Raw genomic sequence first — 26441 nt, 5'->3', positions numbered from 1 at the left:
ACAAATAGTGTGTTCTTGGGATTTATGCAAACTTTTAGAGTCATGCAAGTAATTAAACTTCTACACATTTTATAGAAGGAATCTCACATCAGAGCTCCAAGTGCTGTGTTTCAAGCAAGAGATTGGTAATACCATTATATTTAAATTATCTTTCCAGAGAGTTGCTATGATGTCACCCTGTCTCCTCCCACAGTGTAAACTAAACTGTCAAAGTTTAGCTGTCTCTGTGACAGAGAGAACCGCTCAGTTCCTTGCAGCTGCATTACCTTGTATCACACCCTTCAGCATCTTTAACAGTGGATTTTTTTGTTTGGAAGTATGATATCAAGATTGGTCTTTTTCCTTTTCTGTGGACATTTTGCACAAATCCTTGGAAATGCTGGGAAATTGCCAAAAGGCAAGTAGAAATGGTTCTCATACTTCGTAGGGAAGAAATGCTTAGCCTTAATAACAAAATCTTGTTTTCAGAAAATATGAAAGATTAAGAATGCAGTGAAGGAGAAATGAAATAGTAAAAATTGCAAAAACACATATAAGAGAGACAGAGACAGATGGAGTAATTTAAAACTCTTTGCATAAACAAAGGAAAGGATAAAACATACTTTTTAATTTCTTGACCTAAACAAGGAACACTGTAACCAGATGAAAAACTAGTTTTGTTTATTTTTTTTAAACATTTACTTCTTAGGATAGTATGTAATATGATCTCTGAATTCTCTGGATTCAGTTCTTTCAACTTCACTGTAAACACTTTAAAACTGATTTGATTTATTGTATATCATCAATACTAGTTTTCCTCAATTACTTGTATTTAGTATCTATTAAAATGTATGCTTGCATGCCTATAAAATGCAGTGTTAAGGAATATTGCACTGGACCCAATTTTTTATAATGTGAAAGAAATTATGCAAACATTTAATTTTTTTAAATATATGTTAATCTGACATTTTAAACTTCTTACTGAAAACAATCTGTGCTGTAACATTAATATCATATTTATAAATCTTGATTAAACTGCCCAATACATTGGTACTTTTTAACCCTATGGTACTTCCCATTCTTTTATTGACTTCGCTGAAATGCTTTTTAATAGAGTGTATGCTTCACAAATGCGCCCAGTATGTCTAGAAATCCCTTAAGTACATTTTATTTTTTTATTCAGTGGGTGGAAAAAAGTTAAGTTAGAAAAGATTATGCATGTATGACTTATTTCATGTCAGGTGAATAATGACCTTTTCCCACAAAACAATGTGTTTTTTTTTATTTGTAATTTGAAAAGCTTATATCCTTCCTACACAAAATGTAGTCTTTATCAAATGCATATAATTGTAATGTATTTATCAAAGGAACTGCAGCAACATGTTTACCTTCTGAGTTAAATAGTATAGTACTTTCATTACAACATGTGGATAATTCTATATATCTTCCTTATCTCTTTTATGGGATAATAATCATAACTATCTGAATGCAGAATTCTGACACAATATTTTATTTTGTGTCAATGCTTTTTGGCCCAATGCATTAAGGCAGATGTTTTCTCAAATTAAATGGCAAGTGAAAATACTAATTACTATTTTTCATTTTTCCAATTATTCTTGACTTTGGAAAGAAATAACCATCTACATATTCTAGTTTTCCAAATATGTACAACTGTAGTCTGAGGCTCTTTCTAATATACTGCACTTATTGCAATCTGAGATATTCCAAAGATTTATTTTTAGGTATTTCAAATGTTTTAGGTATTTTAAACATTTAATGACATTTGTTTCTTTGAACTCTTGAATTATTAAATTTAAAAAAAATAAAGAACACACTAAAGTTACTTTTTCCAGTGTAGCATTTCTATTCACAGTCTTCATAAAATAGTACAAAGATTCCAGCTAACAGCAGTGCTTTGAAATCAGTTCATAATGCTAAGAGGTGCCAAAGTTATTTTTGGGTAGACTTAATCATTTCAGTGAATTTTATTCCTGGCATTAAGTTATGAATGTAGATGTCCTTTTCCCAGTACAAAAAAGGAAGGGAAGGGAAGGGAAGGGAAGGGAAGGGAAGAATTCCTTGGTACAAGAAGAGGAAAAAAATCCTTTTTTTTTTTACCAAGCAAAAGAAATGTAATAGAAATAGAAAACCAGTAAGATGTTTGGATGTTAATTACTTGGATTTAGTATAAAAACTGTTTATAACAAATGTGCTATTCTTAAACCATCAATACAAAGGCTTTACCTTTTGAAATGCTGCCATTTTTTCATATCACATTTCACTCCAAAGAAATTTCAACTTGAAAATGTTAGTAGGGAAATAGTATTTTCTGTAGTGGTTACCTAAAATTTGTTTGGTACTTATAGAATCAATCAAAAGAGATTAAACAGTTATATCAAATCACCACCTGAAGAACAAATGTGACTAGAAATATAAGGCTCTCATCATGGTCATAATTTGTGATGTCATAAAATGGTCGATCACACACCGACCCAACTTTATGACCTTCTTGTAGCAGTCATCAAGTGAACGTAGTGGTCATTACATAAATGTGGCAGTCATTAAGCAAACCAAAAGTTCATGAAAAAAAAAAACAGAAATAAATATCGGTTTTCAGCAAACCCATCATAAAATGTGGTCCATAACTGAAAGATGCTGTACGTGGCCATAAATGCAACCTGGCTGCTCAACAACTGTAGTGCAGTCATGTGACCATGGTGGGCAATATCAGAACTTTGAATCCAGGCCATAAGTAACCCTCAGGAATTGTAGGTCTATTGAAATTTTGAACAGTCTCTAAATGACTGGTTGTAAGTTGAGGACTACCTGTAATGCCACAAATAGGATTTTTGATACATCTATAGTAGAAGTATGTAAATACAGTTTCTTATAACCTTATTTTAAAGATAAGTGTATTAATCTGAAACTCCTTGCTATTTCTGCCTTTGACATTTTATGGTTTCTTAACTAGCAAGACCCTGTCCAGATCCTCATCTCTAATTAAACTGACATACATGAAATATTAATTTGAATATGCCAAAAATAAAAACAGAGGTAAATGTAGCATGATTGCCCAAATGAGTGGATCAAACAAAATCTATTCCATTTACTGTATGCACTTTAGAATTTCAGATCAAACTCAAAAGTCGCTTGCCTTATTTTCTATATTATATCTTTCTTTAAGTGTTTAAAAACATGACATTTTTACACAGGTCAACATGTCTTTTTAAGGCCATAGGCTTCTTTCCAAACACTTTCTGGAATACCTGTGTATCTATACAATATTGATTGTTCATGTGGATATTCCAGAAAGAGTTAGGAAACAGTTTTCTATACTTTGAGCATGGTGCTAGCTTCAGTCCTTCAAATATTTTAGGAAATGATTGCTGTATATGTAAACTTATTTCAGATAAACATTGACAGACAAGTAATGCCAGAAGCATCCTGCAATAGCTGCAGATATTTAAAAATTAAGCTGTCTGTTATATGAAATGGAGTGTATACATAGATGTGCCCGTGTAGCTGCAGACAAGGAATAACAATACTGTTAGTAATATTTATTTTAATTTCCATTTCACATGAAATATTAATGGCTGGGCACAAGTAAATGTGGCTAGATGATGTACATATCTGTAAGACATTTAAAATGGGAACAGAGCTGCATTGTCTAATGTTTGTGGTATGCATTTACTATTCCATTTTTTAGTTGTTGACATTTTTAAGTGTTTCTCAAGTTTAGCAAAACCGCAATTCAGTTCTCATCTATTCAGAAGTTTTATTGATTCTCATGTTCCTAAGGAATAAATCCCTAAGAATACCAAAAGACATATTAGTATATCAAATACTATGCAATGTTATATGGAATTGTATTAGGTAAAAGGAAATGCTGGATTGAACATTGTTTATTAACTGATTAATTTTATGACTCAAAATTACATACAATTAAGTTTAAAATATGAATACATTTATTTTTCTTTTAAAAATGCAACTTACAGGTAGTTCTTGAATCATGACCACAACTGAGAGCAAAATTTCTGTTGTTAAGTGAATTTTTCCCCATTTTATGATCTTTGCATCATTGCAGTTCTTATGTTAGTAAAGTTAAGTGAATCCAGCTTCCCTATTGACTTTGCTTGTCAGAAGTTGCAAAAGGCAACATGATTCCAGGACATTGCAAGTATCATAAATATGAATTAGTTACCAAGTGTCTGAATTTGGGTCATGTGACCATGGGGTTGTAAAAATGGTTGTAAGGGTGAAAAACAGTCATAGGTCACCTTTTTCAGTGTCGTTGAACTGAATTGTTGTAAGTTGAGCACTACCTGTATAAAATTGAATGTTGTGAGATAAATTATAAATCCACAGCAGCATAGCAAATAAACAAAAATAATTTCAGTAGTTAATAAAAATAAGTAAAGTACTTTAATTAGGCATTTAACTTAATTAGGCATTTAACACATGTTATATTGAATAATGAATCCATACTGTGATCAAATTAGGAAAAGAAAAAGCATTGTTATATAAAAAATAGATTTTCTATTGTGAATAAATAAACTCAAATCAGGACTTCAGAATTGAGATCAAATCATATATACCTGATTGTTTAAGTCCTCAGCCATACATTTTCTTCTGCCTGTGTCAAGAGATGTCTTCAATACATAGGTACCAGCTATTTGTTAAATAGCCTCATAGATTAAATAGCTACAGAGATACTAGCTATTTGTTAAATATTTCTTCTCGACAGGCCTTTAAATTGGTGATACCCGCTTAGGTTCTATTAAAGCAATTGGACATAATGTTTTCCATCAGAAATTCAACACCATCTTTACTAAAAAAAATGGAATTAACATAGAAATGTCAGAAATTGGTGGCTTTCAGCATTCCAACTGTCTCATTGAAGGAAAGGCTCTCAATAGCCCATTGCTGCTGAACAGGACAGGACAGGACAGGACAGAACAGGACAAACCATAACTCATAAACCAGTTTTATTTTTTAAGACTTATGAAGGAATAGCAATTCATTTCTTCTATTAACTTTCATTGTCACTTCACTTAAGACAACTTCTGTTGTCCCACTCCCTTTTTAATCAATGAACATTTTTCCCATTTGCAATAAGTGTGGAACTTTTCTAAAAAGAAAAACAGCATGATTTTCCAACAACTATCCTTACTTGCCAGAACAGGGTTCTTTTGCCCTTCCTTTTTTTCTCTTATTGCTGCATCTGACTTACCTCTGTGCTTTCACTACAGCAACCTCCAAAGTGATAGATTCCACCTTCCTGTAAAGGCAGCAATTTTGTTTATCTAGTTTTATGGGTATAGCCCTGTGATGGCGAACCTATGCTATGTGTGCCAGAATGGCACAAAAAGCCATCTCTCCTGACACGCCAGCTGTTGCCTGTTGCTCTTCTGGGTTATGGAATGCACATGCATGCTGGCCAGCTGGTCTATGCACATGCATGTGTGTTAGAAACTGGAAGACCAGGTGGCCAGCATGCATGAGCGTGCTGAGAAACTAAGCTCCAGTTTCCAGTGCTACCACATATGTGCATCGGGGAGCTGCTTTTCTGGTTTTCGGTGCACTAACATGCACGCGCACTCCCACTTCAACACTCAATGCCAAAAAGATTAGCCACCACTGGTATAGCCTATATAATAAAGGCTGATGGACTGAAGCCAGCAAGTGTTTATGAATTTCTATATATGTGCAGAGTGAACAATCCACAAGAACTCCTACTGTCTGTCAATTATGCTGCTTATACAATGTGATCTTATGGATAATTATGCAAAAATCATTCCCAAGTGTTCCTAGATGCTTATCTATAAACAGATTCAGGATTGCAGTATCCAATTGTTCTAAAATATACAATACTAATAGTAAGCTTACTTGGTGTATGTGTTCCTATCCATTAGTAATTTGTGTGATTATCAATAACAGTTTATACTTCATTCATTCAACAACAACAACAAAAAGATTCACAATAATTTGCAGAAATCTGGAGACATTTTATTTAGTTTCTTCACTGGATTATGTGAACTATGACCATGTTGTCTATATAAATATTACCTATGGGCTATTTCAAATATATATTTTACTAACAACTTGGACACTACAGACATTCAAATCTTCTTAGAATCAAGCTCAGCTTCTAGGTATAGATTCATGGAGCTGATTTGCTATTGCCTTCTTCCAGGATGTTGTCCATCCTACTGCCCTCACTCCCTCAGTCTAAATTATTTCTCTGAGATTTCCTACTGGTTTTGTCTGCTTAGCTTTGAGTTCAACCAAATTGCCCAGGTACATCTGTTAAATAGCAATTTAAAAAGTTAATCATGAATTCCATACTTTTATTAGAATTGTACCTGTAAGTGCTGACATTTTTGTATGCTTACTTGCTTTTTAACAGAGGCTAATGTACATAATGGATACCTTGGAGTATGTTATGAATGCTTTAGTATGGAACCAGGCATGGAAGACAGAGTAAATGGCATAAATGATATTTTAAATATGACAGTCTAAACTCTCCTTTAGCAATGGTGCAACATTTACCATGTAGTGTTCATGAGGCATGATGGAATACTAATTGTGAGAGGGATCTTGGAATCTTAGTGGACAACCAGCTAAAAATGAGCCAGTAGTATGCAGTAGCCACAAAAAAAGCTAATGCAATCCTAAATTGCATTAACAGAGGGATACAATCAAGATCAAGTGAGGTACTAATACCACTCTATAAAGCCTTAATAAGACCACACCTAGAGTACTGCATCCAGTTTTGGTCACCACATTATAAAAAAGATGTCGAGACTCTAGAAAAAGTACAGAGAAGAGCAACCAGGATGATTAGGGGACTGAAGACTAAAACATATTAAGAACAGTTACAGGATGGCTACTCTAGTAAAGAGAAGGACCAGGGGAGACATGATGCCAGTCTTCCAATATTTGAGGGGCTGCCACAGAGAGGAAGGAGCAAGCTATTTTCTAAAGCACCTGTAGGCCAGACAAGGAATAATGGATGGAAACTGAACAAGGAGAGATTTCGCCTGGAAATAAGGAGAAACTTTCTGAAAGTGAGAACAATCAAGCAAAGGAACAGCTTGCCCCGGAAGTTGTGGGAGCGTCATCATTTAGACTTTCAAGAAGTGATTGGACTGCCATTTGTCAGAAATGCTGTAGGTCTCCCGCTTGGTTGGTCTAGATGACCTACAAGTTCCCTTCCAACTCTGATTATCTGTTAAATCTGTTAAATCTGAGTTATATTTATTTTTAGCTACCACATAGATAATTTAATCATGATAAAATCAATCAATCAGAAATTCAGATAATCCAAAGAAAGAAGCATTAATAAGGATATGATGTAACTTTCTCCAAGGTTGTTTTGATATACAATACAATAGATGACATTTTTTCAAATTAAGAAGCTACGTTCATCAAAGTTTTTAGAATGTTATAACAATACACTAATTGAAAGGAATGTCACGGTAATTCACTGTGATCAAAATAGATTTCTTGGACAATAGGAAACATTAAGAAATATAAAAAAAGAATGTTTGCAAATTAAGAGGTTGAAGCTGCTAGGTCAATAATAGCTGCAAAGGAGAATTAAACCAAATGCTTTTTGTCTTGGTAGGGTCATGGGATGAATAAGGAGGCATAGATTTTTTTTTTCCCAGAAAACAAACATTAATTGAAATATGGATGATATACCATAAACTGATGATATAGTTTAATCTGGATGATTTGGATAAATAATTGGAAACTGATGATGATAAAACTTGTACTTAACATACTTGGTATAGTCATATTCTATATTGATGGATTATGTGCCATTAGTCAGGGTTAATCTTTAGCAACCACACAGGTAGAACTTCTCTAGGGTGAGAAGTTGCAAACTTCTCTCCTCAGCTTGGCTTTCGGTCTTCCCACAGCACATATATCACTGTTCTGAATCCATACATCTTGTCTTCTCTATCACTCCACCTTTCCTATTATAGATTTTTCAAGGAATCTAGGTTATTGCATGGTATATCTAAACAATAATAATGTGAGTCAAGTCATAGTGTCTTGAATGAGAACTCATTTTTTTCTGTGATCCATTTGTAAATTAAAGATATTGTATAACAGTTTGCACATTCTGTTAAATCTTTTTTCTTTGATGTTGGCATTATAGATAGGGACAAGTCTCTTCCAGTCTGGTAGGCACTGTGTTCTTCTCAGATCAGCTGGCACAGTATGATTCTTCATCTATTGCTTTTTCCATTGCTTGCCATATTTCTGATATTTCATTATCATTAATGTAATGACAATAGTATTGATTTAACTTCATCTGTAAGTACTATTTGTTTATATATTTATTTCAAAAGGTAAAAATTCCAAGATAGGCATTTAGGATTAATAAAGCGTGGGTTCCTATGGGGCCAGTCAGCTACATGGTCCTCTATGCGCCCCCCTGCAAGGCTGCAGAGTCATGTTTTGACCATTTTGTGTAAGGCCGAGGGTGGTGGTTCATTTATAGGTCCTTACAAGTAAGAAATATCTTTAAGGTATCTTGGAATGGGACACTCCTACTGTAGTCGATGTGATATCTCTACTACAGAGAATATTTCCAACTTTTAAAATCTTTGAATCAATTATTATTTGCTCACTGGTGATGTTTTGCATACCAACTCAAGGCTAGAATTTCCTTCTCAGTTTGGAGTTCTTTTGGAAGATTTTCCCTGTTCTTCTATACATGTTTCCATCTTTGTTGTCTTTACTGATGTTGTAGTGCTGTCTCCAGTCTCATCTAACAATGTTCTGAATTTTTTTAAAAAATTCTTCCTGAGATCTTTGTCCTTTTTGGCCTTAGGTTCTGTCTTGGCTATTTCCACATTTTTCTGACATCCAGATTTCTACTTTTACTGTTTCTTGATTTTTTCACATTCATGCTTAAAAATTCTTTGATTTTACTCAAAAATTACTCTAGTTTTCTATCACTAATGTAATGTTCAGGATTTCAAGCTTGTCCCTTATGTTTCCTTGAAAATGATGGGTATGTTCTCAAAATAATATTATAGAAATTGATTGTGAAAACTTGCCTGGTAACCATATTTGTGCAATAGATCTTGAAGAGTAGTTAATTACAAACTGAGAATGAATTGACAGTATTTTGGATGCAAAACGTCAAATATAATTTTAGGATTCAATTTTAAAAAGTATAGTTTTGAAATCACTGGAAGTAATCATTTCATATGATTCTGTTCTAATAAGACTATCCACCCTGGAATAATGTATCCAGTTCTCAGAACTACAAAAGAATAAATCAAGAAGAGAATAAGTGATGCTCAGACACTATCAAGTTCTCTAAAAGAAAATTTGAAGGAACTCCAGTGGACTGAGGAAGAATATATTAATATTTAAATATCTGAAAGTACAGTACAAAGCATAGAAAAAAGTAAAGGGAATATTTTTGTTTAGAGTGCAGAACACAAAATAATGCATTGATGTTGTAGGAAGGAAGATTCTAACTGAATGTAATCTACTATATAAAAATTTAGTTCCATTCTGATCAATTTTGGAATGAACTGAATGACTAGTGAGAGCAATTGCCTATGTAAATTTTCAGTCATCCATGGTTGTCCTAAAGTTCTTTTTCAAAAGCAACTAGGTTTTCTTTGTTTTTTTCCTTGAAGGCATTTCACTTCTCATTCAGTCAGCACTAAAGAAACTTCTTGGATGAGAAGCAAAAAGTTCTCCAAGAAAAAACAAAGAAAGTCCAGTTGCCTTTTGAAAAAGCACATTTGGAATAGTGAGAACACTTCAATAATAACACCAATTACCAAAGGAAGGAGTGAACTTCCTTACACAGGATTGAACAAGAGAGATCTCTGTTTCTGAGCACTCTTCTTCAAAATATTTTTTCTTAATGTATCTGCATATGTTTATTTAGTATTTCCTTCTGCAAAATCTGTACTGACAAGCAAGTGCTCCTCTGCTAGCATGGAATTCTCCAATTATGAACAGCTAGAATTTTTGAAGTTCTAATGTAATCATAATATGACTCACATTGCTCATAGTAAAGGTTGTCTAAATGTTTTATAAAAACATACTTTAGAAATCAGGAAAAGCCAACCACTTTTTAAAAGTATGTACAGTGTGTGCATTTTGGAAATAGCTCTTTTATAACAGTTTTATATAAAAGATATTAATTTATGTAAAATTATCTAAGGGAGTTTGGAATTCTATTTTTCCATGTGCAGGGTAGACCTGCAAAAACTGGCTGGAATGGGACTAAATTTTATATGGTGGAAGAAACTGGTAGAAAAAAGAACAAATTGAAAAATGGGCCATAGCTGGTTTGGTGCTCTGGAGAAAAGAATTCCAGAAAAAAAAATATTCCAGTATATTGTATACCAAAGAGACAAGCAATTGGGTGGTAGTTTCTGAATGATCCACTGCAAATTCCTTTTTATTTTTCTAAAAGTCATGTGATACAGACCATATGTTGCATGTACGTATTTACACAAATATTGAGGCACACCACATGACAGGAGACCAGAAATACCAGCAAAGAAGGTTGCAAATGAAGATTACATGACTGTAAGATCCTGCAACTATTGTAAGCACAAACTACTGAAGTTCCCAGATGCTCAGATTGTGAATATGTGACTGGGGGTGGGGCAGGAGTTACCAGGTGAGTCAGAACTTTGAAAACTAGTCATAAGTACCATTTGTTCAGTGGCATCAGACTTCAAATGGTCACTGAACAAGTGATTTTTCATCAAATACTACCTGTAGACAAAGATAAAGATGCAACACAAGAGCAGAAAAACATACATACATAATCAGAGGCTACATATGTACACCTTTTCTGGTTAAACCTTTCCATACACATATTTGCATAGAAACAGTCACATATAGTAATAGCAATAACACTTAGACTTATAAACCACTTTATAGTGCTTTAGAGCCCTCTCAAAGTGGTTTACAGAGTCAGCATATTGCCCCCAACAATCTGGGTCCTCATTTTACCCATCTAGGAAGGATGGAAGGCTGAGTCAACCTCGAGCCTGGTCGGATTCGATCTGCCAAATGGCAGTAGGAGTAGCTTGCAGTACTCCACTCTAACCACTGCGCCACTGAGGTTTCTGATATATGCACACAATACTCAGAGAAATATAACATGTATGATTAGTCTGTAAAAAGAAATTGCACACATGGGGACATATTATCTCGTCACACAAAAGACTACATACATATGCCCTTTGGACATTGTTATTTACTTCATAGTGTTGGGGGGGTTTGAGGGAAGGCTATCTCTTTTTAGAATTTCTAGTTCTTAGGTAATATCTTCTGACTCAGTTTGTAATTGCCCACTTGAATGTGAGTTTGTTTTTCTGCAACATTTGTTTTTCCTGAGTTATCCTTCTCTACTCCAAGTGAAAAGACCCTTGCCTTTCTTGAATTGCTTGAATGTCATCATCATCTTTACCAATTTTCCCCAGTAAAATATACCTGATGGCTAATCATTCTTTCTCTTGAAATATCTTTTATTTTTCTTTTCTTAAATTCATCTGAGGTCTTCCTTATCGCTTCTGTCTTTTCAAAAGCCAAAAACCTAACACAAAGTTAAATATTTTATTCAACATCTTATTTTCTTCTTTATGAAAGCCTTTCATAATTGGTAATACAAGGGTCATTGTTAGATATTTTCCAAGCAAATGCTCAGGTGGAATTGTCTAACTTCATTTTTAATTTGTAGCCATTATTTTTTATTATTGTTCTTATATTTAAAGACTGCCTGACTCCAAATGATTTATTGTGACCATTCCCACCTAGATTAAATAACATGATCATTGTGTACTGCTTCCTGTTTCCTGTATTTTAGTACCAAAAGTTATTTTTGCTAGTTATTATTGAACTGAAAAGCCTACCGTTCTGTGGAATAAAATCAGGGTTATAAGTGGAAAGTATTCTTCTAGTACAAAAATGAACAACTTGAGGCCCTAGTCTTCATGAGGCCTCAAAGACCTTTATGTTGGAACATCATCTGACCTCAATTGCTAAAGTTTGGAGCATTCTTTCCCACAATTTTGAGATTGAAAGAAACATATAAATACCAATATTCAAAGACGTTTTGGAAATATATAAAGTCTATATTTTACATAATGAAAAAATAGCTGTCTAAATCTCCCTACCTCCAATTAAAAAGTGTCTATGATAATAGTATGACCATACCAACTGTGACATTTGCCTGTGTTAAACTGTTAAGTGCAGGCTCTTGTCCATTCCTTCTCTAGAACAATTCTTGAATTATTTTTACATTTTTTTCTAACCAGAATAGGTATATGACACATGTCCTAACCAGATAATGTTAGACTAAGTATATAAGGTATATAAATATTATTTCATACTGTTAGGTGCCCAGAACTCAAGTTTCTAAGGGTAGCAGAAGTATTCTAGAAAATGAGCAACCTCAGAAAGAAAAATGTTGACCTTTTAACCTGAATGATAGAAGGTGGAACTCATCCTTTCCCTATTCCCAATGTGAATTTCGTCTGAGTGAGCTTGAAATAGAAGTACCCTTTAGACCTCTTGGTGACATTTCTGTAAATACAGTGTTTACAGGAACCTGCTGGCAAAAGTAAAGTCAAGGGCATATGACTCAATACTGCAAGGGTCCCTTTGCCACTATTATTATCAGGGTACAAATCAGAGTTCACTCTACTTTTGTGTTATCATCCGAATATATTAACTTTAAATAAAAGTGTACATCTTTAACTGCTTTCCCATTTTGTGGTATCGTGATTTTTGAAGTAGTTGTTATTTTCAGTTTTTAGAACCATGAAACTCTGAAAAACGCTGTGCAGTTTTATCGAGTCACTATTATTAAAACACCTGTTAGATTTACATTTGTTCACAAAACTAAGAAACTAGATCACTATTTGAATTAAATTGTTATTTAGGCAGATGGTTTGGGGATGCTTATTCTTAAGGCATTTCTTCATGATAGCCTAGTATCAGCCTGTTCTTGCACTCCTGGAATAGTGGTGATGGGCTAAGTGATACTTGTGAATATGTCCTTGTTTGCATTCCATTTAAAATACTCTCTAAATCAGACAAAAAGGACAATGTAGTTGTGAGGCCAAAATGTAATATAAAGAAACACTGTTATTACAAGTATTGAATAGTATAATAAGAATAAAAACAAGTGCCACATTTTAGGTCATGTCTTACATTTTATTAACCTTCCAGCTGTCTTACAAGGTTACCTCATTGAATACTTTCCAACAATGCAGTATTACTAATACCTCTGATTTAAAATGGTTTCTCTGAGGGGATTAGAAATGTGGATCAGATGGCAAGCTAAGGTTTTATCTGACAAAGAGGACAAAGAGCTAAGATACCTGAATTAAACTTGGAACAGAATGAAACAAATATACATGACTCAACTTGCCAATGTTACAGAATAAGTACAATAAAATCCTATCTATGAAAACAAGATTAAACAAGTTGGATTTTAGAAGACTGCAGATGTTTTATGCTTATGGAACAGCATACTATTATTTTCCTTACCATCAGTGCTATTAAAGGAAATGTAATCCTTCTGTTTGTAGTGAATGAGCTTAAAGATATTTATCTGTGGTGTATTATGCTCATTTCTGACAGTACAGTCTAAGACTATTATGTTAAAACTGTTCCACGAGCAACAAATGTAGTTCAACTCTTTCTTACACTTTCCCAACTCATTTTAGGTAATGTTTCATATCTTATAACCAGTAAGAACTTTATATTAACTTATTTAACCAGTCAGAACTTTAAATGAATCACAGAATATCTGTACTCTTTATTATCTTCCTTCTTCATTTTCATTATAATCACATCTTATGCTATTTAAATGATCTTTTGTAATAGAAATTTTAAAAATAGAATGAAATCTATTGTGCCTTTGAATAAATTATCTTAACAATCTGACTATGTAAACAATGGTGACCATGGTATAGAGCAGGGGTGTCAAACTCACGTCGTCACATTGTTGTCACATGATGTATGGAACTTGTTTCCTCTCTGCAGGGGCAGGGCCAGCACATGATGCATCTGGCCCGCGCCCTGTGAGTTTGACACTAGAGCAATGATTCTCAATCTTGTCAACTAGAAGATGTGTGGACTCAACATCTACAATTCTCCCAGCCAGTCACACATGTTCAAGCTACCAAGGTTGAGAAACACAGATTTTCTTATGTTTCACTGACAGCTGTGACTGATATCTTCAGAGACTAAACGATCTGCTACACATACCACAAGAATATGAGGGATTGACTGGACTTCTTTCTTTATAGCCAGGTTTCCTGACTATGTGCATTGCTTACACCTTCCTTCCCTTTATTCACACTTTCCTCTTCCACTGCTTACAATGACTTTTTAGTGCAGATTGAGCCCTATATTACCAAACCTACAACCAGAAGGTATATTTTTATTGCAGGATCCAATCTGGATCAGTCACCAGGATCAGAGGTTTAGACTTCCAAGCTTTCTGACTCCTCCTGGAACCCAACCTTCAACACAAGTATGAAAACTCAAAAGACTAGATGTCTAGTCCCGGGGACCGAACCAGTCTGAATCCTGCAACATTATCCCGGAACATGTATATTTGCCCTGTATATTTTTATTTGTTTCTATCTGACTTTATTATTTTTACAAATAATTCAAGACAGGGAGCATATCCAACATACCTTCCTCCTCTTATTTTTCTCACAACAACAGGTCTGTGAGGAAAATTGAATGGAGAGAGGAAAATTGAACTGAGAGAGAGAGTAACTGGCCTAAGGTCACCCATCTGGCTTTCATGGCTAAGGCAGGAGTAAAACTCATGCTCTTCTACTTTCTATCCTGATGTCTTAACCCTAGACCATACTGGCTCTATGTACAGCTTTAGAACTATACTGCCATATAGTCCTGACACTACTGCAGTTATTTTTTTATAATTTTTATAAACAATCTTCCTTTATCACAACCAAATGGATTTATTAAGATATTCTTATTTTAGGAGGTTATGATTTGATCTTGTTGCAAGATACCATATTGTATGAAGGGAAAAAGGGGGAGTCTACACATGGCAGAGAGAATGATCAAGAATAGCAGAAGCAGCCATTACTTCTTGGTTAAACCAGATAGCAAGCAATGACAGGAAAAAATTCACATGTGGAAGTATTAAATGTTAACTTTCAAGAGCTAGTCTTCTGCAGACATTGAATGCCTTCAGGGCAGCTTGCTACTCCTTTTATGGACTTAGGCAAAACAGGTGCAATATTTCACTGTTCATGACTTAGTCCATTGTCTCAAATCTTCAACTGCAATTTTACTAATCTCACTTTGTTTGGTGCAATTTAAATTCTGTCTTAGTAGAAAGCTATTAATTCATCTCTTACAATGTAATTAAGACAAATGGATACTTCTCAGAAAGGCATTTTTCTTTCATGAAATGTTTACAATATGACTTAAAATTTATTTGGTCTCATTTTAAACATACACACTAGTAACTTATTCTTACAGTAAATTATATTGAAATAGCAGTTCTCATCATTTTAGCTTTATTTGAGCTAGTATGGTTTGTTTGTTTATATGCCACATATCTAACTGTCAACTGACCCTGGGTAGCTTACAACATCCAGGGTAGCTTACAACATTTATATAGCTTACGTAAAACCAGACACAAAAATATTAACAATATATATTAAAATGAACAAAAATAAAATTAGTTTAAAATCATGGGCTGGAGGTGGGATTTTCTTTCTAGTCTATTAATTACGTCCAATGCAGAAAGGCACCTACTGAACCTCCAGGCCAATTGGCAGAGCCAAGTTTGAAGCTCTTCTGCAAGGCCAAGAGGGTGAGAGCAGATCTCACCTAGAGGAGTACAATAGTTCAGAGGGTGAGGGCCACATCAGAAAAGGCCCTTCTCCTGAACCTTACCAGCTGGAATTCTTGGACCCTCCACAGTATTCCTCTTCTGCCAGAAGAAGTGGAATGTGTTAATCTCATTGGGATGAGAGTGTTCCTCAGATAACCTAGTTATGATTAATCATATGCTCAGAAATGGTTGCTTTTTGAGAGTTGTATCCCAAGGTTTCAGGTTATTAATGAGCATGTATAGCGGAAGCTAAAAAAAAGTTATTACAAGCACATAAGAACATTCCAATGCTTTATCCCTATGCAAATTTGTATGCAACACTGTGACACAAGCACGAATGGACAAAGCTTGCATCCTGAAGTCACAATGTACACTTCATTCTTTTGGCATTCTGGCTAGCTACACATACCTGTGAACTAATCTTTGGGTATATTAATATGATAATATGAAATGTTCACACATTAACACTAACAACTGAGAAAAGTTGTTCAGTTATGGGAATGTGACAATAAACACAGCTGGTTAAAGGAAGCAGAAAGAAAGTTGGCAAGAGAGAAATTGATATATCGCCTAAATAAAAATAGGTGACCTTAGAGAATAAGGTATGTTCAAGTTAAGAGCACAGCTTTAGATTCAGTATTTGCACATAACTCTATTTATGCCTGTTTTATATCTCTTTTGCCTGAATGGCAAAATATCATTGTGCCATACTTCTATATACAGTATGGCACTTTCCATCAAATCTAGAAAGGTATAATACTGTTCACTGAAAATCACAGTTCATAGGCACTGTTATTACATAAGAAGTAAAAGTAGAAGAGTTTGGGTTTATATTTTAATATCAAATTGAATACCTCAACATGTCAAACATGAAAAATAATGAAGAGGAAATAGTCTTTTCATGACTTTAAAAAAACAAATATTAACATATGCAGATTTATAAGAGTTATCTTGTGGAAAGAGAGCATGGTCCTTGAAAAAATTGCAAGGCAAAAACTTTCCCTTTAAGTGGGCAACAAAAGTTGAGGGGTTAAAAAGACTGTTCTCTCAACAGCTTTTGATAATTAGAACTAGCCACAGTCTTGCTAGCTTGGTCAACATTGTCTTCTGGTGGGCTCTTGCAGTAAGGTTAAGGGTAAATGTTTGTCTTCTTTGTCTTTCAGTTGTCTTTATTATTGTTTATGGTTAGATTATACATTTGTCAGGGTAGAAAACATGTTTTGATTAGATAACTTTAAAATAATGACAATCACCAAACAACAATTTATCTTGCTACTTGTTCTTTTAGTATTGACTAAACGCTGAATTATCGGATTTAATTATTGTATCAAGATTTATTCATATTCAATAAATTCCTATCACCAAGCATAATCTAATATGTCATAACATATGATTATAAAACTGTCTTGATCTTAAAATTTTAAATGTGGAGGGAGGGAATATTACATGATCTGAGATTAGATACTTTTGATATAAATATAAAGGAAGGAAAGAAGGAGAGAAGGAAGAAAGGAAGGAGTGTCCAATTTCCTTTGCAGCAAAAATGAGTACATTTACAAAATTCTTTCTTATTTTATGATTGCTAAATTCCCTCACTATTTTCTGTTATCCAAATCCAGTTCATTCTATTCAGGACTTGCTTGGCTATCCTTGGTGCATTGAAGGAGGAAAAGTAGGTTACACCAGCTGACTAGCCATGCTAGGCTTGCTGGCTCTTCCAGGCTCCTGCTCCGGTCTTACCTTGCCTTGTTTTGCCTCATGTTGCTTTGCCTCATCTCTGGCCAGGTCCAATGCCAACTTCTGGTCTCCACACGTATGAATGCAGATAGGTTTTCCCACTGAAGTGGTACCCATTTATCTCCTTGTATATTGCATGCTTTTGAACTGTTGGGTGAGCAGGAGCCAAGGAGTAAGTGGTGGGAGTGTACCTTGTCTGGGCTCAAACTGCTGGACTGCAGATCATTTCTGGCTGGCAGTTCCAGCGTCATGAAGCCATTGTGTACCACATCCCCTTATGATTCTGGTATAAGTCTGGTTTAAATCTAGGCCTCCATGTAGACAATATTTTATGATTCTCAGTTATTAGAAGTATTTGCTACTTAAACACATTTGCCTTTAGAACTATCTAAATATTTAAATCATACCATAAAAATAATTAATAGCACAAACTTTCCATCAAGGTTGTTCTTCAATAGAAATCATTGGTGAACTGAAGGACTAAGAGCCAGTATATTTTCAATCCAATAATGCTGTTACTTCTTTATTATGGTCACTGATTAGCATTATGCAAGCTAAAAAAAGAAATAAACAGATTCTCTGCTTTAAGTAAAATTCCAACACAAAATTCTAACTACATAATTGAGGCAATCAATAGTATGAGTCATTTCAGACAGACTGATATGATAATCTAGGTAGATACTTGTCTTCCAGCACAATGTACAGATTCAGATTAGAAATAAGGAGGTCTGTTAGTTAAGATTTTGCATTTTGAGACTGAAGAGAAGACAGAGGTCTTGAACAAAGACATTGCCAGCCTCACCTACAGTATGATACAATTTGTGAAACACATTTAAAATAATAACCATATTTCTTGTAAAATACAGATTTTTTTTTAAAATGTACCATTTTAGACCGTTTAAATTCTGCTTCAAACAGCTCCAGATTTTTCCTTGATAATGGCCTCATTTTCCAATTAAACACCAATTTCTGACATGGTGCCCTGCCATGTGGCATTTGTTTCACACACTAGACAATGCATGACTTGAATCTCAGTGTATAATGTTGTTCTTCTTTGTTACATAACACCAGTGTCACAGTTTCCAACACTACAAACATGTATTAAAAATGTGCCAGAACATACTTTCTCATAAGTAAATGGAACAAATTGCAATGTGCCAGAAAACAGTTGTGTTTTGGATGAGGAATTACACCAGAATTAGCCAAAATATTTGTTGTATCATTTAATGAAATTCAAAGAAGCTTGTAAATAAATTCGCTTTAGTTGAAATTATGAACTAAATTCATTCCTCAAAATTATATCAGATTTGTTTACAATATATGGCCTACTATTAGAATCTTGCATTGTTGGTAAGGCTTTTTTCTCAGGCATTAGATGCTACAGGTAGTCAATGACAGATAATTATAGCTACTGTAGGAGAACATCTAACATTTGGGAGCAGGATTGGAGATGAGAATTGGAAAGAGAAATCCTTGTTTTCAAAGGAACAAGAGTTGAGTATAATCTTCTGTATGATCATATGATTGTCTTAATTTGAGGATAGATTTTCTTTTTGTATGGCTGTGACAGTAGGATCATACAGAAGGTTGAATGCCAAAGAGTTGGTGCAAGGAGAGGAAATTAGTCAATCCTAAAGGAAATCAACCTTGACTGCTCTTTGGAAGTACAGATACTGAAGCTGAAACTCAAATACTCTGGACTCCAAATAGTAATAGCAATAGCACTTAGACTTATATACCGCTTCATAGTGCTTTACAGGATATTGACAGAGTCAGCATATTGCCCCCAATGATGAGAAAATGACAAAAGATGAATCAATGGAAATCCTGATGTTGGGAAAGATTGAAAGCAAAAGGAGACAGGGACAGCAGAGGATGAGATAGTTAGTTTCATCAACATAATGAACATTAATTTGGAAAAACTCTGGAAGACACTGGACATCAGAAGAACCTGGTATAGCATGATCATGGAGTTGTAAAGAATGAGACATGACTTAGTAACTGAACAACAGAAACAGTTTCTTCCCACAATGATTTTTTTTTGCAAATAACTTTTCTTTATAGTGTAGCTACGCTGCTTTTTACAGTGGACTATAATTTTCAAGAAATAGATTTGAACCAGAGTTTTTTAGATGATTTTAATTCCTACCTGATCCAATATTAAATAAGCAACTGTGACTTTAGAATATATTATCCAGTTATATATTAACAGTGCTGTATCTCATTCCTTCAGTTGTTGATCATACTATCACTCATTATTGCAGCAATAAATGCAACCAATACACTTTTTTTATTTTGCAGCATTTATATTGGACTTGAACTTTTAGTGAGCAACATTTTAATAGTTTTTAACCCATTTGCACGGAACCCTGGATAATGATTCTTTTTCAGAAATACTTTTTCTTCTTCCTCTTCTTTCTTCTCTTCTTCTTTTTTCTCTTCTTCCTCTCCTTGAATATTTATTATCATAGCATCTGGCTGCTTCCCTAGTAAAATATGAAAACTGTGCATAATAAAACTGGCAAACTCAAAAGCAATTTGTCATAAGTTTCCCAACTAAGTAGGCACTGTAAGACTAATGGACTTTTTCTATTGGTTTCTTCATGCATTTTTCATATTAGAACCTGTTAAGATACTCATGTGTCTCAGAACACATTTACTGAAATTAATTTTAACATGTTACCATTAAAAGGCTATAATCTACAGAAGAACATTGACATATTAATTCAAACTATAAGTCTTACTTCATGCTATCATTTAAATAGATTTATTGTTAACTAACTTGACATATGGTATCAATTTCCTTCATCTTCCATGATACAATAGAGATTTGGGAGGGGGGGGTGTTTAAAAAAAGTGGTCAGTAAAAAAGTATAAAATAAATCATAGTTTGCTGATTTCAGCAGATACCATGGGAATTCTACAGATGGACTGAGCAATTTAAAAACAGTGCAGATGTTTCTTTTGTTGATCTGCCTTTTTTTGATAGCAAGAGAATCACAGCTAAATCTGGAAATGACAATGGCACAGCTTTCTCTGATAATTTGTTTTTAATGAGGTGAATCTGGCTTCATTGAGCCATGTAGATGTGCCAATGAATGTAATAAGGTTGGATTTCTCATGTGTCTATAACAGGTGCGGTGGCTCTGCAGCTCTCACCTCACAATCAGGAGGCTGTGAGTTTGATCCCAGGTAGAGGCTAATATTTGGTCCTGCTTGAGCAGGGAAGGTGGACTAGATGACCTCCAAGGTCCCTTCCAACTCTCTTATTCTATGAAAATCTTTTGTTATAAGGAGCTTCTGTGGTGCAGTGGTTAGAGTGGAGTACTGCAAGCTACTTCTGCAGCCAGCTGCCTACAGTTTGGCAGTTCAAATCCCACCAGACTCAAGGTTGACTCAGCCTTCCATCCTTCCAACATGGGTAAAATGAGGACCCAAATTGTTGGGTGCAATAGCCTAACTCTGTAAACTGCTTAGAGAGGGCTGGAAAGCACTGTGAAGTGGTATATAAGTCTAAGGGTTATTATTATTATTGTGACTTGGCACAAGAGTCTTCTCCAGTGGATAATCCATTGATTTTGTTGTATGTGTAAAGGCAATGAAACCTAGCAAATCATGTTACTAAAATTTACTGAAATTCAACAAAACCAGTTAATTGACTGTATTCCATCAAGTCAATGTTATCTTTAAGTGACCACATAGATCTTTTTCCAGAATGAAGCTAAATGATAACTCCTATATAAAAACAAAATAGCCAATTATATTTCTTCAAAATACTGGAATTGTACAGATTCATATCATTATGATTAAGTAATCTGCAACATACAAATAATTAGTTAACTGAAGCTTTTAGTTTTGCATCTGAAATCTATAATTCCCAGTACGTGTAAAAATAGCAAGAATTATCTTTTTTAATATTTATCACATGTGTATAAAGGTAGGGTTTTGATCACATGATTGCATCTTTCTACCCCCCCCCCACCCATTTTGAAGCTGGTAACAATGTTGAACAGATGGAGTTTTTCCATACAGCTTGAAATTGTCCAATATCCAGAGCAGGCTTTCTAAATATGACTTAGGTAACAGGTAGGATGAGTGTGAGTTCATTTAGATTTTGAACATCATGAGAGATAAAATAGAACCTCATGGAATGCCCTAACAATTTTGGCTGAGAGACCTTTAGCTGACTACTCTTAGATATCTGAGGATTTGTTCTGATAATCATTAAGAAAGATGGAGCAACAAGATGGATTTTTGAAGACAGATTTGAATCAAAATTCTATCCCAGATTTTTAAAATAATAATTTTGTTTTGGTGAATGGCTATCTAATGACGATTGTTATTTTAATACTGTTTTCCTAATATTATTTTAGTTTTAAAGTTCTTGACAATCTTCCTCTGAGTAAACTAATAAAATTAATCAACTTTCACGGGAATCTTGTGCTAATATTGATGTATTTAACATATACGAGCTTGATCCAGGTCCTTCTTGGCTTCTTAATAGCATATAAAAAGAAATGGTAGAACTGAGACATGGACATTGTTTCACTTTGGAAAAGGGCAACACTGAAAGTCCTGAAGAAAGCTATGGTGCACCTTTGCTTAAGGGAACTCAAAAGAATACTATAGGAAGTGGGTCAATTCGATTCCTGAACAGTCATATTACAATTCTGACATGGGATAGAGAAGCCATTGACCACTCTAATTTTTGTAGGAACTTTGATGTAGTTTGGTAGTCCTCTTAGACCTCTCATTGGCATTTTATGCCATCGACTACAGTATTAAGGAGTGCTAGACATTAATATGGAAAGAAACAACCATTCTTAAGTGGTTCCTCTGATATCTCAAGATATAATTCTAATCTATGATGATGGAGGAGGTCAGGATGGTGACTATTTTCACAACATTTGTTTCTTCTCTGCTCTTGCTATGTAATATATTCATAGCAATGTTATGGTTTGATATCATCAATACACTGATATTTGGCTCAATATTATGATCTTGGGCCCCACAAGGGATGTTGTCAAAATCTGCTCCTGGTGTGTAGAGACTGTTGAAGTATGAATGGGACAAAATAGGACAAAGTTTATTTCAATAAGACAGAATTGCTGCCCTTGAGATAATGTTACTATGACTTGAGGTTTTGTCTTAGGTTCACTTTTCCTGCTGGAAGGGCTGGTAGTAGCCATAGCCAAAAGTATCTTTATCCAGTTCAGGTTGATAGCATAGCACTTGGACTTATATACCACTTCACAGTACTTTTACAGCCCTCTCTAAGCAGTTTACAGAGTCAGCATATTGGCCCCAATAATTTGTGTCCTCATTTTACCCATCTCAGAAAGATGAAAGGCTGAGTCAACCTTGAGTCTGGTGAGATTTGATCTGCCAAATTGCAGCAGCTGGCAGTCAGAAGAAGTAGCCTGCAGTACTGCATTCTAACCACTTCACCACCATGGCTCAGGTTGATGGGCAAGTTCCAGCCTTTTCTGGAGCAAAATGAATTGGCTACAGTGACTTATGAGTTGGACTTCTGTCTCTGAAATCAACCTGGAATAGCACTTGGTCCAAATGTAGTGGGCTTCACTTTTCAGAAAATAATTCATGTTTCATTCAGTGCTCTTAGGGGTATTTGTCATGAAAATTACATTGTATGTAGACATACCCATTGCCAAGAAGCCTTGAAAGATAGAAAGATACAAAAGCATTTAATGCTATTTGTACAGTTCAGTTGTCATAAAAATGTAACAAAAAGAGATATATTGATTATGGAAAGCAAAAACACATAAACATAGCATGCGAACATCCATTTTCTGAGCAAACTCTCTCAGAACTCAACAAAATATTTATCTTTCTTTTTTTTTGTTTATGAAAAAAAACTTTATATGCTACTTCAAAATTACTTTTGTTTTCTTTTCTCTGTCCCTAATTATATATAGTGGTACATTCCAGAATTGTTACTTCAGCATATCATTTCATTCTATTTAATAACTGACTTAAACAATGTCATTTTTTTTAAAGGTTTTGTATGACCCATGACCCATGACAAATCAAAGACCTGGTATATTTTTGTAGAAAGTCAGCAAAGTAAAAACTGAAATATAAAAAACCCACAACCAAGGCCATATGTTGTATGGCCTCACTTCTACATCAAAAGATATTTCATGTATTCCAAAAACTAAAAGGGGGAACTAAGCTCTCTTGACTCTAGGGATTAACCAATATTGAATTTCCTTAGCATATTTATCAGTGTATATAGTAGTTCCATTGTTCTTTTACATGACAGCACATATTCATAAAGTTGATGTTGTGCTTAAACAAGATAATGCATTGCAAAGTGCTGAATTTAGGAATACATTTTTGTTTGAATCCAGATCTTCAGTGAGCTCAATATTACCTCTTAGTGTTTTCAGCTAACATAGTAACATTTACAAATGAATTAAATTATACCTGTTTCATGACAAGAATATTGTTCAGAAAAATAATTTACTACCTACTACTAGGTATTAGCATTTAGGTTTCCACAACCTGTGGTGTATATGACAATATAGTTTATGGATGTTTATATCTGTTTGGACAAGGTTACTATAAATTACAACAATGTTTTTGGACATTGTGATGTGTTAGACTGATAAATATCTCAACAGCTAGCAATGACCAGATTTCTCATCAGATTTGAATCATGAAAGTGTTTGGTCCAGTAATCTGTTTATTGACTAATGATCTATTTCTTTATTTAATTGTAACTTTCTGACACTTTAATTTGTATTTCTTTTAGTGTTTATTGGCTACACATTACTTTGAGCACCTTGATGATAGGAAATATAGCTAATGAAAATAATAAATAGATATATTGCAAACTAATTCAGAAAATTGCTGACTATGTGGATACATTTGACATAAAACTGACTATATTATACTACCTAGTGCAGCATTTCATAAGATTGTCAACAGTTTGAAAATCATACATACTATTTGGTATAACATACAATTGAACTGCAGCACAATTAATGTCACTCAGTTTAATGAATTTATAGCGTATATAGCATCACTTTGGGTTTATTATTCGTAATCCTACTTTTATATAGCCCACACTGAGAACAATTACAATAAAAGTATTTTTGATGACTCTTATGAAACAATGATCACAAACAAAACAAGCCAACTTATTTATAATGTCAGCCATTATTTTACTTACATTGTATAACTAGCTGGATTCCTCCTGTTTCGTGATGAAATTATGTGATCAGGCTATGCAGGAGGCTTTCTTTCTTTCCTCTTTTCCCATCCTCCTTTCCCTTTTTCCCTTTCCCTTCCTTTCCTTTCCTTCTTTTTTTCCTTTCCCTTCCCTCCTTCCTTTCCTCCTTTCCTCCTTTCCTTTCCCTTCCCATCTTCCTTTCCTTTTTTCCTTTCCCTTCCTTTCCTTCTTTCCTCTTTTCCCTTCCCTTCCTCTTTTCCTTTCCTTTCTCTTTTCCATTCCTTTCTATCTATCCATCATCTATCTATCTATCTATCTATCTATCTATCTATCTATCTATCTATCTATCTATCCAGCAAAAGTGTTGTAAAATACAATCTTCCAACTGTTGTCCCAAAGGTGCTTTTTTCAGGAGCCAACTGGACTTTCTGGTTTTTCTTTGAAGATGTTTTGTTTCTCATCCAAGGAGCTTCTTTAGCTCTGACTGGATGGTGTGTAATGCCAAAGTCGCTTCCTGTTTGGAAGTATAGTTTGCATCCTTTTAGAGAGTCGTTGAGGCAACTTGGAGGTTTATCTGTGTCCTCGATCACCTGAGTGGTGCAAATGGCTATGAAGTTATTAAGGGATGGAAATGTGAGGCAACTGGCAGTTGGAACAGGGTTCTTTTCAGGTGGGGGGGGGGGAGTAGATCACAGCATCAAAGCATATTATTAATAATATATAAAATACTAATGCTCTGATGGTAATTTCGATAAATCCTTTCTTAGTGAGCAGCTAGAAGCCAAGAGGAACATATGTGTCAAATTTCAAGTTCGTAGGCTTTACAGTTCTGGAGATTTTGTGATGCTGCGCAAGTGGTATTTGGTGTGTGTGTGTGTGTGTGTGGTGATTATTTTATGCTGTAATCAAATTTTTCTTTATCTTGTTCTTTTGCTACATTTAGTTAAAAAACAAAGCCTGAAAGTTCAGATCAATGTAACCAGTGATGCAGTGTGCATGAGATACATTCGTCCAACTCCAAGCACTAAACTGGAAGGTTTCGTCCTGGGGTATGGAAGCAACTTCTTCTCTAACCAATATATTCCCCTACCATCTAATGGGAAAATGTACATGACTGAAATTGGTAAGGCTATTTACAATTTATAGATTATTTTCTTTTTTTTAATTATTGCACAAATTGTACATATATTTTCTTCTAGTTTGGGCTCAAAGATAGAGGCTTTGAAAGGAAAAGAGACAGTATGTGCTACCAATACTTGTTTGTTTGCATGTTTCCAATTACTGATGTTTTTCAAAATATCTGAATATGTAAACAGGCTAATTTGACACTATTGCAAATATTAGTAAGGACACAGCTTTTTTTTCCAAGATAAGGATCGCATGTTAGCCAGTAATTTTTTGATCTGTAACTAATGTTACAACACTTAGCCTTAAAAACACCTGAAGCAAATTTAGATTTAGACTTAAAATTAAATCAGAACTAACAGATCTGGGCTGCAAAAAACTAGATAGTTACTAGTTAGTTACTAGATGGCTCTGATAAATTCAGAAACCCTGTTTGCTGCCCTTTTTGCAATACAATGTCAGTTTCTTCTTAAGGCAGATTATTACAAGTAAGAACTTTGCACTTGGTGAGTAATATTC

General features: G+C 34.4%; 1 protein-coding gene across 1 annotated transcript in view; it reads left to right on the top strand.

Moving 5' to 3' along the window:
- The first annotated feature begins 206 nt into the window (after positions 1 to 206).
- The window catches only part of ABI3BP (ABI family member 3 binding protein), a 138596-nt gene continuing 112361 nt past the window's right edge, over positions 207 to 26441 (top strand). Inside the window, exons 1-2 of the mRNA XM_087937347.1 lie at positions 207 to 397; positions 25741 to 25920. Of these exons, the coding sequence (XP_087793473.1) occupies positions 319 to 397; positions 25741 to 25920 (259 nt within the window). The 5' untranslated portion in view covers positions 207 to 318. The remainder of the gene's footprint in view (positions 398 to 25740; positions 25921 to 26441) is intronic.

This window comes from Pseudonaja textilis, chromosome 7 (genome assembly GCF_049901715.1).
Source record: "Pseudonaja textilis isolate UNSWEBS1 chromosome 7, rPseTex1.2, whole genome shotgun sequence".
Lineage (NCBI taxonomy): Eukaryota > Metazoa > Chordata > Lepidosauria > Squamata > Elapidae > Pseudonaja > Pseudonaja textilis.
This window is presented reverse-complemented; position numbering and strand designations above follow the sequence as displayed.